General features: G+C 45.3%; 1 protein-coding gene across 7 annotated transcripts in view; it reads right to left on the bottom strand.

Annotated features, from left to right (window-relative positions):
* The window catches only part of R3HDM2 (R3H domain containing 2), a 162935-nt gene that overhangs the window by 22778 nt on the left and 127811 nt on the right, over positions 1-12346 (bottom strand). For 4 of the 7 annotated variants that reach the window (XM_069079941.1, XM_069079938.1, XM_069079955.1 and 1 more), the window contains exons 10-14: positions 10943-11038; positions 8333-8364; positions 8181-8234; positions 3060-3292; positions 1390-1550 (exon numbers count right to left, since the gene is read on the bottom strand). In XM_069079941.1, coding sequence (XP_068936042.1) covers positions 1390-1550; positions 3060-3292; positions 8181-8234; positions 8333-8364; positions 10943-11038 — 576 coding nt within the window. The remainder of the gene's footprint in view (positions 1-1389; positions 1551-3059; positions 3293-8180; positions 8235-8332; positions 8365-10942; positions 11039-12346) is intronic. The other 3 variants (XM_069079969.1, XM_069079964.1, XM_069079975.1) reach the window with 3 other exon arrangements.

Genomic DNA, 12346 nt, shown 5'->3' on the forward strand with positions numbered 1-12346 from the left:
CCTGGCAGACAAAGAGTAAAGCTAAGGAGATGAAGGCAGCGACCTAGGTGGCCCAGCGGGCAGGGTGACGCATCTGAAGTCAGGAAAACCTGAGTGTGAATCTTGCCTCAGACACACCCTAGCTGTGTGACCCTGGGCAAGTCACTTAAACCCTCTCAGCCTGAGTTTCTTTATCTGAAAAATGAGAGTAAATACGGCACCTCCCAATATTTTTCTGAGGAACAAATGAGATAACACAGATAAAGCCCTGTATCAATGTTAGCAGATACAAGGACACCCCAACACAGAGAGAAAACTCCAGCAGAATACTGCAGGATCTTGACCCAAAGCCATGATCTGTCTTAGTTTTAAGATTCAGTTTGAATGTCAGGCATCTCTGACACATAGTGGATCTGTGAGCTGCTGTGAGTTGAAGAGCTCCCAGGGCCCCTGTGAGCACAGGATTAATGAGTCGGAGATTCAGAGCTGGAAAGGCTCTAAATGATCCTAATTACATCCTAACAAAATTCTGGATTATTCTAAAAGGGCACAGAGTTCAACCCTCCTCATTTGACAGAGAAGCCACAGAGAGCTGAAGGGATTCCACAGGTGGTGTTTGTGGGGGGATCTGAATGAAGATCTTCCTGATCCTAAGTCCAGGGCTCTATCCTTAAGCTATGCTGCTTTCCTGTCATACTAAAATAAATACAAACTGGCCATGCCACAAAGGGCCATGCCCCATTCTACTGGGGATGAAGGGGACATAGGTAAGTAAATGCAGCACAAAAACAAAGAAATAAATGAGAGAATAAACAAACAAACATATCAATAGATATGCAATGGAACATCTGATCTGGGGGACACCAGACAGGGCACGACTGAGCTGTTCTTGGGCTCTTCTGTCTGGGCTCTCCAGTTAGAGCTGGCCTCATTCACTTGCCAGGAGCTACCAAGATCCCACAGCCCAACCAAAGGAGGGAGGCCCTGAGAAAACACTGGGGCCACAGTGCCCTCTATCAGAGCTGTTCTGGAAGACCTGAGGTGCTGTCTCCTTGTCTCCCTGACAAAGACACACCGTCTGAGGCTCAGCCAGGCCAAGGTGGGAGCAGTGTTCCTTTCAAGCACCAAATTTGGATACAATGAGCAAATTGCCAACCTGATGCAAAAGGAAAGGGGGACAAAGAAAATGGATGGAAAAGAGGAACCTCATCCTTAAGCCTAAAGGGAGAAATAAGGCAGCAGAAAAAAACAGGCTCAGGGCTCTCTGTACAACCCTCCCCACTCCCCCTACACAAAAAGGAAGAGGAATAGCATTTTTCTCAAATAATGATCCTTCCTGCCGCCCACAGTACCAACTGTACCTTCACAGTCTGCCTCAATCAGAGCCTCTGACACTGAGCGGTGACTCACCTGTGAGATCATGTGATTACTCAAGGGTGGCTGTTGCTGGGCTGTGGGTGGGAGAGCTGGATGCTGCTGTTGCTGCTGTTGGGTAGTGCAAGGCAGGAGGCCCCGGCCAGGCTGGGATGAGGTGACCTGGTTGCACACTTCTGGGGCACCTAGTGCTAAGCCTAAAGTGCAGATGAGACACAAAGCAATGAACACAAGCAGTCCTGCCATGGCTCTGTCCTCCTCGCCCAGCAGCCCCACTGTCTCCCCATCCCACCCTCCAGTCTCTCTGCAATGGCACAGATCATTTCAGCTCACTCACTGAAGAGAGTGATCGCTCCCCTCCCAGAGGAGGGGAGCTGCTGTGATCACCGTGTGGTTCTGAGACTGAGCCAGATGTCAGGGGCATTCAGGCAGCCTCAGAACAGAAGCCCGCACCCTGCCATGGCCAGGGAAGGACTGCAACGACATTACCCAGGCTTCTGGTCCCATGAGAGCCCCAGGCTCTCAGGGACTTCCTTTCTACCACCATGTTAGTTTAAAGGAGTGCTGAGCAGGCAAGTCTGCTTCTCTTGGGACATCTACCGTGTTTCCCCGATAATAAGACCTATCCCGAAAATAAGCCCTATTGAGATTGCTACTGTAGTGAATGTGATCCCCTGTACTACACGCTACATTACGGTACCCCCTGTATGCACCGTTCCCCCCCCCCCCCCCCGTGAAACACACGCCACGCTCCAAGCTGCATCCAATCAGAGCTGCAGCAGTGAGCGCGTCATCCTGTTCTTCCCCAGTGATTTGTTTATTGAATAAAGGTACATTTTTTTTGTTCACATTTACCTGTTTATTAAAATTGCTGTCAATGTTCATTAAAATAAGCCCTCCCCTGAAAATAAGCCCTCTGGTGTTTTTCTGTCCAAAAAATTAATAAGACAGTGTCTTATTATCGGGGAAACACGGTATGTGTACAACTCCTCCTCCCAATTCTCCTTCCCCACTTCAGACTAGCTCACAGTGGCAAGAAAGGGGCCTGGGCAGAAGCTCTCCAAGCAGCAGATCTCAAAGGTAGACTTTTTAATACTGTGAATCTAAGCTAGAAACAAGACCTCAGGCCATAGCTGATTAATATTCTGGAGACAGAGAGGGATCAGGGGAAAGAGTGGGTAGTAAAAGGTTAAATCTCCTAGACTATATGCTCAACAGACATAGGGAGAAGAGAAGGCAGGAGAAGTCATGGAACCATTTATGACCATGGCCTGCACAAGAGAAATGTCCTTCTTCCTAAGTTTCAGGACTCCAAGGGAACACGGATGCTCGGGCTCCCTGTAGTGCTAGAACAGCTTTATTTCTTCCAGTCAGTCACAAAGTACACTGCTAAGCTTGTTGCCATCCCTCTTCTAAGTAGCCACTATAATCTTAGAGCTCACAAGAGAAGCACATGTCAAGTGAGTGAGAAGACAACCAGAAGCATCTCTCCTACGTAGGACCCTGGCCTAGCAGAGGCGCTTCTCCTCAGCCGCACACCGTTGGCAATGTGACACGGCCTAATAGGGCAGCTGAGACTCATCGCACGAGTGGGGTCGGAGGCCATCTGGCAGCATGGCCTCTTCTGTCCCTGCTGCTGGGCAGTTCTGAGAAGGGCTGGCTCTGAGGCAGAGGCACGCTTGGGGTGGGAAGGGTGGCTGTAGTACCTGGCCTGGAGATTCTTCCAGCACTGCCTCCTTTACTGCTCCCAATGCTGTCACCCCGGGTGAGAATGGAGATGCCACTGAAGCTGCTGGCTTTGGTAACAGGTGGCCGCATACTACGGACAGAGCCGTCTGAATCTGTGCTGCTCCAAGGCCGGGGCTCCAGGGATTTGATCTCGCTGTCTGTGCTGCTCTGGCGGCTGCTCGAGGTACGGCTCAGTCCCTCACGGTTCCCCCTGCAGAGACCACAGTGGTCAGAACGCCCCCCACCCCACCACCTTGGCAGAAGAGCTAGGGGAGAGCTTATTTCAGTTCTTTGGAGAACACTGAAGACAGGGTACATTGATTTCTTGTTAGCTGGCCAGCTGATTGAGGCTTGATGGGAGCAGACAGAACAAGACCAAGAGTGGCAACAAAGAGCAGAAGGGTAAATCTGGGAGAGAGAGAGAGAACTGGTGACTGACCTAGAAGTGGTTGGGATATGACACAAAATCCGGAGCCTGGCTTCCACCTCTTGTGCCCTCCTGGAAACCCACGTATGGAAGCTAGGAGACCTATCTGGATCTGGACCAGTCACAATGATTCAACAGGGCAACATTCTAGCAGGTTCCCTGTGTAACTCCCAGATCCAAACCCAGCAAAGGTCCAGATCATGGCCATTTCTGAGCCAGTGGGGAGGTCCCTATTGCTCTGGCACCAGGAGACCTGGCCCAGTCTGCTTAATGGCACTGGCTACACATGAAGATTTGGACACAACTGGTTCTAAAGACTTCCAGCCAAACAGAATCAAACAAACTTCTCTCTGGGAATCAGAACAAGGAGAACAAATTATGCCTGCACACCCATGTTCAGGCACATCATTGTATCCCCAGGCAAAATAACAAGGAAAGTTATGGGGGAAAGGAATTTTCTTTGTTGTTCTATTTTAAGTGATGGAAAGAGCCGGACTTTCTTACCAGTCTAAACTGTTAATTTTAGAATGAAAAGCCTAATTCCTACTGACCCCCCAAACACTGAGAGTCCCCTATTATTAGGCTATCAAGTGCCAGGGATTTTCTTCTCATACCCAATAGCATATCTGAATTGGAGATAACAGATAATAAGAGTAAATGGGAGGGTTTTTGTTTTCAATCAAAATATATAGTCCCAATCTGCTGGTACCCAAGAAACTGTCTCACTTTAGGGAACAAAACCTTGAACCTCAACTATAACGCATTATACAAATGACTCCAACTCCCCTTACCCCTGCCCAGATGTTCAGTGGGGTCAAAAGTCCTATTCTTAGTTTGGCCATCCCATCCTTAGCTAGACCATAACTAACTTACTTTCTTGAAGTAGGTATGCCAGAACTGGGTCCAATCCCTTGCCAGACACCAAAGACTGATAGGCCCCTGGTATAATTTTCTCTCTCAGAGACTTTCATGTTTTTTTTTTTTTTTAAAAAAAGAACCTCATATCCCTTAAATATCTGATCAGAAAGACAGGCCTGTGAACAGAGTCTTTCAAGGACTATAGCAGCACCTCTGCTTTCTGAGGATTTCCATGTATGCCAGGGAGAGTTAGGAAAAAGGGAAACAAGAGAGAAGTATCATCAGTGTGGAGTGATATAATAAGGACGAGACCAGTGCCAAGTCTAAGAAAAGGGCTCACAGCAAGAGAAAGACCAAGAAGGTAACAGTGTGAGAAAGAAGGAAGAAGAGGGGGAGGAAAAGAAAAGGAAAAAACAAAGTGGGAGAAGAGAAGGGAGAAATGGAAAGGAAAGGGAGGAAGGAAAAGAGAAAGGGATAAAGGAAGAGAGAAAAGGGACAGGAAAAAGGAGAGGGAAAGAGAAAAAGAACAGGAGAGACTGAAAAAGGGAAAGACGGAGAAGGAAAGGGAAAGGGACAGAGGCAAACAGAAAGGAAGAGAGGAAGAAGGGGAAGGGATAAAGTAAGAGAGGGAGAACAGGAGAAAAGGAGAAGAAAAGGAAGAAAGATATGGTGAGGTACAGAAAGAGAGAGAACATGCGTGTGAGAATGTCTAATCTGAATTTGAGAAACAGAGGCAAAGTTCTTTAGAAAGCAACCAACCCTCATGACCACTTCCGCCTAAACCAGTCAAACTGCCATCTCCTGTAAAATCTCTGCCATCCACCTACCTGCTCTGCATGAAGCCGGTGATTTAGTGTAGCTGTTCGCAGAATATCAAACCCAGAACCAGAGGGAAATATCTGAGAGTTCTGAAATGATGCTGGTGTTGGGGGAGTTTAGAATCAAGCTCAGAAGCATCATTATAATCTTTTAGCAGCAGCCCCATACCATAAGTGCCAAATAACCTTAGTTACAAACCAAACCCCAATGAAGGTCAAAGAAGCTGGAATGAATCTTGGCCAGGACAAGATCTGGCCTGTTCTCTTGCCACAACTGCGACTTCGCTCCTGCTGGGCCCAGAGGCAGAGCCTGGTTACTTCAGTGCATCACCAAAAAAGTGGGGGGAGAATAAAGCTGACAGCTACAATTAGGTTACGGTGCTATTGTCTCTGAGCATCGGACTAGGAATCACACTTCTTTTAGACTAGATAAATCAGATGCTGATTTTAGTTTCTGTGGCTTTAATGTTAAATTAAAAACAGGCAGGATAGCAGGGTGGGGGGGGTGCAGAAAGCATTTAGAATAAAAAGCAATTACCCCCTAGTGCTAATTGAGGTGATGGGACTCTTGGTGGTCTATCTATCCAGAGTCAGGATGAGAAGTTAGCCAGGAGTTGGGGGAGTTGCCCCAGTTACTGCTAATCTGGATCCAAGATTTCAATCTCTGCACTTATTTCCCAAACGTTTTACTGGAGTGTGGGGAGAGGAGGCAGGTGATGAAGAATAAGGAGCAGGGAGACTAAAGAGTCAGATCAAAGCTTTTGAGCACTGGAGATCTGAACATGATTATTGATACTCTAGAATGATAAAGAAGTCACCTTCTCAGAACCTATAAAACTGCATGACCAGGGATGTAAATCTTTATTCAAATTTCCTGATAAAAATTTGTAACTAGAGAAGGTTTGGTAGAAAGTCAAGAGCTATGCCTGCTCACAGGTTCATCTAAGTTATTCTCCATACAGTGCAATGCCACATAGTATGGCAGAGTTTTAATCAATCAAGCTTAATTAGGTATCAGAAGAGAACACTCTTAAGAGGAGACCTGAGGGCCTGGAGAGGGGCAAAACCGTAGGGTGAAAAGCACTCTCTTCTAGTCAGAAGACTCGTGTTAGGATCACAGCGCTGCCACTTAGTAGCTCTATAAATTTAGGCAAGTCACTTAACCTCGATGAGTCTATGTTTCCTCACATGTAAAATACATATAATGTCTGCCCTGCCTAATTCATAACACGGGTACAATCAAATATTAATGTATTTTGAAAATTATGTTACTATGCTATTATCTTACAAATGTAAGATAATGTTATTAAACCACTCTTTGTTGAAAGAATTTGCAGAGCTTTCTGAGAACACTAGCTCTGGGCTCCCAGAGTCCGGAACCATCTTGAGGCATCTTTGTTAGAGGCTCTCACACTTACTTTCTGTTAAAGATAATCTTGAGTAGGAAACTAGTTTATGCAGGACCTAATGAACCTGAGCTGAGGAATGGACCAGGAGCTAGATAAGGGAATCTCATTCCTAATCCCCCACATTACTCAAAAGCTCCCTACATACGGAGGCTTTGGGGTGGACCCCACGCACAGGAAGTCCAAGATCATCCAGAAAAGCTCCACATCCTTTCCTACCCAACTTCAAGCACATGAATTCCATTTGCTTTGGTTCATCTGGTTATGCAGCTTGGCCTTAATCTGAGTGACAATCCCGGGTAGAAATCACATAGGGGGGAATGCAGCTCTAGGTACTATTTGGAAACTGTTGTTCAGCCATTTTTTAGCTGTCTGACTCTTCTTTGAGTTTTCTTAGCAAAGATACTGAAGTGGTTTGCCATTTCTTTTTTCCAGCTCATTTTACAGATGAGGAAACTGAGGCAAACAGGAGTAAGTGACTTGCCCAGGGTCACACGACTGGCAAGTGTCGGAGGTTGGATTTCAACTCAGGAAGATCGAGTCTTTCTGACTCCAGGCCTGGCCCTCTAACCATTATACAATCTAGCTGCCCATCATTTGGAAACTGCCTGGGCCCAAAGTCTAACTGTATAGTCTTTTATATGAAGAGACCTGAACTTTACTCTATATTGAAATATTCTCATTTATAAAATGGGGAGAGCATACCATGAAAAAGGTGATCTAAAACAAGTGGCTGAATCCAGCAGCCAGTCCTTTATGTGAAATGAGCTAGAAACACTGACACAGGGACATGACCTTAGAGCAAAGGTCTCTCCCATTAACCCTCCCATAAATGGTCCGTGCTGGGGTGGGACTTAGATACCACAGTGAAGGGGAGAAACTCATGCTGTACCTGCTCTGTGGATAAAGGGAAGGCACCAGGCTCTGGGGCTGCCAATCCGGCATCATTCACCAGCACTAAATGCGACTGAAGCTTAGGAGAAAGAGAACCACATAAAGAACATGCTCTCAGCTCACCCTGGGGCAGGTAGGCCCTTCCAGAGGCTATTTTGTCTTCCCTTGCCTCCAGGTAGAACTATTCACAAATAATCCCTAACAGACTAATTAGAAGGTAGGGGTCTGGGAGTCACTTCTTCTTAAAGACTAGACAACCTGCTCTTATGCCGAACCAAGGATACGCTCCCCAAATCCTTCCACAAATTCAATATTGGTATCTGTAGAAGACATATTTTATCCTTCCTCAAAGAAATAAATGTGTTAATTGCATCCACTTCACTCAATTCCTTTGACTTTTCTAGGGACAGAAAAGAAGTATGAGACTCTTCTGGCTCCTTTCACCTACCTATCCAGGGCCTAAAATTTGATCAGAAATAATATAATTTAGCAGGAATTGTGTCAGTGTGGTTTGTTGTTGTTTTTTTTTGAGAGGGGGAGGAGAAAGGAAGAGGAAGAAATCCAATACTGCAAATACCACAGGTTGAACAATTCCACAAGCAGCCATGCATGGTGCAAACTCACTCTGCTGAACAGATTATGGCAAAAAAAAAAAAAAGGGGGGGGACACGGGGGGAAAGGAACACACAGAGGTACCTAAAACTCTGCCTTCTTTTGTGAGAGCTAGAAGAAAAGGCTTCTTTGGAGAGTCTGTTGGTTAACATCAAAGAAAAGCATCATTACAGGATTACATTATCCTTGCTGACAAAGCTCAGTGTGAAGCAGGGAACATGCTAAGTGGTACTAACCTGATGTCATTTAGATATCCGTTCTGGCCAGTCTAGGTGGGGGAGGAGAAAACGGAAAATAACTTATAAGAAAACAGCATGGCACATCTGAAAAAGGGCGTCCAAGCCACTCTGAATCCCCACGGTTCTCAAACCAAAGGAGCTCACCCCCACCAGTGTGGTCCTAGACGGGAACCCTTACCCACACACCCACTCTGACTTGGATTTCTAATGGGAAGGAGTTCTAAGATCTGGAATGCTTCCCTAAGCTTCTGTCTCACGACAGAGGTTGGTAAGGAACAGGAATGGGAAAAGGGAGAAGAGGAAGGTATATCTAACTAGCTTGTTTTGTCCTTGATCTCCCAGGGGTTAGGCAGGGCTTATTAAACTATGGATTTGGCTTCTTATATGAGTTATGGAGGAATAGAGGAAGACTCGAGTGATTTGGAAGCACCCTCGACAGTCACTCCATCTCCATCTACTATACTGACCAAAAGGAGAGTGGCCCTGATGACACCCAGAGAGGCTTGGTGGAGCAAGGGGAAGGAGGAGAAGCTACTTTCTAGCATCTAGAGGCAATCCTAAGTCAAATAAATAGCATCAAGGTGGACTCCTCTGGACATGTGATAGACAGTGGTACAGAGCGGTACTAACAATGTCTAGCCACTGAGCTGGGTAGGCACTGGAGAGAAACCCAAGCAGGACAGCATGCCCTTTCTAGAGCACGGAAGCTCTGTTGAAGGCGGCAGCAGCAGCAGCAGCAGCGTTTCCATCCAAACAGCCTTCTTGCCACCTTACTTTTCTTATTTTTAGGCTCCCTCTTACCAGAATCCACAATGCCAACTTAATCAACTCCCCCTGGCTGGTGAGGGGTCCCTTGCAACTGGGAATCAAGCAACTTCTTTCCTGGGGTTTTTGGGCTGTGTTCAGCTTTCTCAGTCTGGAGGTTCAAAGCTTCCTAACTCCTCCATCACAGCAAGAAGTAGGAGGATCCAACATGAAACTCAGAAATCCACAGAGATTTGACAAAGAATCTAGGCCTCAGTAGAGGCATGAAAAGACAAGGGGTTTTGGAAAAAAGGGACAGAAGGTTTCTAAACTATTTTCCTTAGTTTCTATTGTATTGCTATTTTCTAAGTATTTCTGACAACCAGACCCACATCACTATTTAATTAAGAAAAACTGATTATTTTTTCATAAAATTTGTTGATTTGTTAAAGGCTAACATGGTGGGTGCGTGTCTTATTTGTGTTGCTAATGAAGCCAACAAGGACTGGAATTTGGTGAGGAATAGCATCCAATCAGGCTGCCTATGTCAGCGTTTGTGCTTTTTACTGAATTACTTTGTCCATATGATGCTAAGGAACATTACTGACCCCAGCCATGTGCAAATGACAGCTCTCCTTAAATTCCATCCAGTCACTGGTTGGGATGGCAAGCTCTAGTCAGAACATTCAATGAACTTCTGAAAGATCACCCTAATTCAGGAGGTGAAAGCCCATACAGGCAATAAGGTCGGAAGATTATTCCTCCTCGGGCTTTGGGAAAGGAAACTTACTGCACAAGTGTTCCAAATTAAGTCCTGTGGCAGGACTGGGGTCTTCTGAGGCAATGGAGAAAGCTCACTTTTATTGAAATGTCCTCTCTACCCCACTTCATTTGTTTGAGCTGGGTGACAGTAAGAAGCAGCATTTTGAGGGTGGGGAGAAGGGTAATTAGGAGGAGAAGGGAAAGGAGTCAGGAAGTGAGGATTTGAATGGAGAGTGGGATCAGAACTAAGCGTGTCTTAAGTGACCATTCTCTTGACCAGAAAGGAATGTTGGATCTTCATCCTGAGTGTGACGGGTAGTTGTTGATGCTATCCTTTCTTGACTAAAAACTCCTGCATTCTTACTGCCCCTCCTTTTCTTGCAGTATGCAGAGGCAGACCGACAGAACGCTGGGACCAAGAACAACGGACATGGCCCAACTGCCTTAGAGAATGATGCTGCCCACATGACTCTAAATGCAAAAGGCCCATGGAGCCAACTGTGTTTCAAAAAGTATAAGGTAAGAAACATAGGTGGAAAGAGGCTCCTTGTTTCAAAGGGCAGTGTGGGACATTGAGTGGCTAACAGTGGTATTCTCTATGCTTTTGGAAATAAGGAGCTCAGAGAGAACAGACACCAGTCCTGTGTTTCTGAAATCACCAACATCCTTAAAACTAGGGTGACTAAACAAGATGGATGTATTAGCCACGTAGATTGTAAATCTGCCCCTTAGGGGCAATGACGCCTAAAACTGGGTAGTAGAAGTTGGAGGGGTGGTGGGAAGGGTGGGATGGGCAAAAGTTTAGGGCCCTCCCAGATGCCCTGCTCAAACCAATTCTATTTTCAATCTATCAGGTCTACCGAACTCAGCCAGCTCCAAATTTTAGCTCTCCTTTTCTATTGCACAACAAATACACATCAAGAATAACACAGATAAAAATCTGTAGCTCCTTCAACAGACACTTAATTTTGGAGGCCAAATCTGGAGTTAGCTGATGTTGGTTTTTAAAAACATTTATTTATGGAAGATTCATTCCATTCACAGTATCAAAGATAAAGCACTAAGAACTATGGGCTGACGACTCTCAGAAGCTACACTTACCTCTCGGGCAAATATTCTCTCTCGAACCCTTTGATATTCCTCCTCTCTCTCTTCTATTGACTTGCTCCTCCTTCCATCCTGTAATGGAACTCTGATCTAGATCGATGAGCAGAATTAATCTAGTTAAGTTCTCCTCGTGCTGCAAGCTCACTGCACACCAGCAAGGAAGAGAAACCGGGAGAGTTTATAGTTGCCATCAAAAAATTGGGAAAAAAAATCTAATCTTGGACAGATTTCACTGGGTACATCTGACCATGCAGTTTGGGAGACAGAGATTTGGGTGAAGGGGAAGTGAGGGGAAAGGGATGGTAAGAGGCTCTCTCTTTACCTCCCAAAGAAACAAGAAGAGCGACCATTTATATAGGTCAGGCTGCTTCTCTGCAACAATCAGGTACCTCTCCAGCCAGTGAGAGCCTAGAATAACCCTGGAAAATAAAATGCTGTCTTGGAAGGAGAGCAAGGAGTAGAAAGAAGTCAGATAAGGAAGAGAAACAGTTATATCCTTAGCAGAGTTTAAGGAGAAAATTTTAATAATGGGTCAGCTTAAATCTCTCCTTTTTAATTCACTATTTTCTCAGTCTGAAGATGTAAACTATACCTGGCTTAGACAACAAGACATTGAAAATAAATTCTAAAGCACAACTGTCAACTAGGCTCTTTAATCTTACAATCAGCTACGGCCATTAGAGGGAGGAAGAGAGATAGAAAACTAGTATATGTGCATATATGCATGTGTGGGTAATTAAATAGCAAAACAAAGAGGGAAGGATAAAGGAAAACAAGAAAGAAGAATAAAGAGAAGGTTCCACAAGAAGGCTGGAGGGGCAGAGGGATAGAGAAAAGTAGGGCTGGAAGAGGACAGAAAGAAGGATGCACACTGTGTTGCCCAAGAGGCTAAGAACCAAGAAAAGATTAATTTTTACAAATGCAGAAAGAAGCATAATCTTATAGCAAAGAGCAGGCTCGGCAGAAACATCACCTCTCCACCTCAGGTCAGATCTCCCATTCTTTTTTCCAGCTCCTTGGTGTTTCTAGTGATGAACATGACTACTGAACACCATTCTATTCTAGAAACCATAGGTCATACATTCTTAGATTATCTTAGAAGGTAAAGGACCTGGGTGAGATTAGAGACCATATGAATGAGAGCCACTAAGAGAATCTAACTTTTAATTCAGTGGCTTTGAAAGGTATAGATAAAGCACCCTGGAAAAGGGAGCAACTGCAATGAATTTTTCATTCTGACCTACCAATCCCCAGTAAGTAGTTAGTTATAAAGATCAGGAGAGTTACATTTTGGCTAGTTGCGGGACTCTGTAACCAGGGCTCCTAAGAACCTGCACTCCACCAGATCTCCTTCTAAAGTCCAATCCCAAGTAGACATCAGTCCTCAACTGTATAATC

Source organism: Petaurus breviceps, unplaced genomic scaffold (assembly GCF_028583685.1).
Source record: "Petaurus breviceps papuanus isolate PSGF00001 unplaced genomic scaffold, PetGlider_PUasm1.0 154, whole genome shotgun sequence".
Taxonomy (NCBI): Eukaryota; Metazoa; Chordata; class Mammalia; order Diprotodontia; family Petauridae; genus Petaurus; species Petaurus breviceps.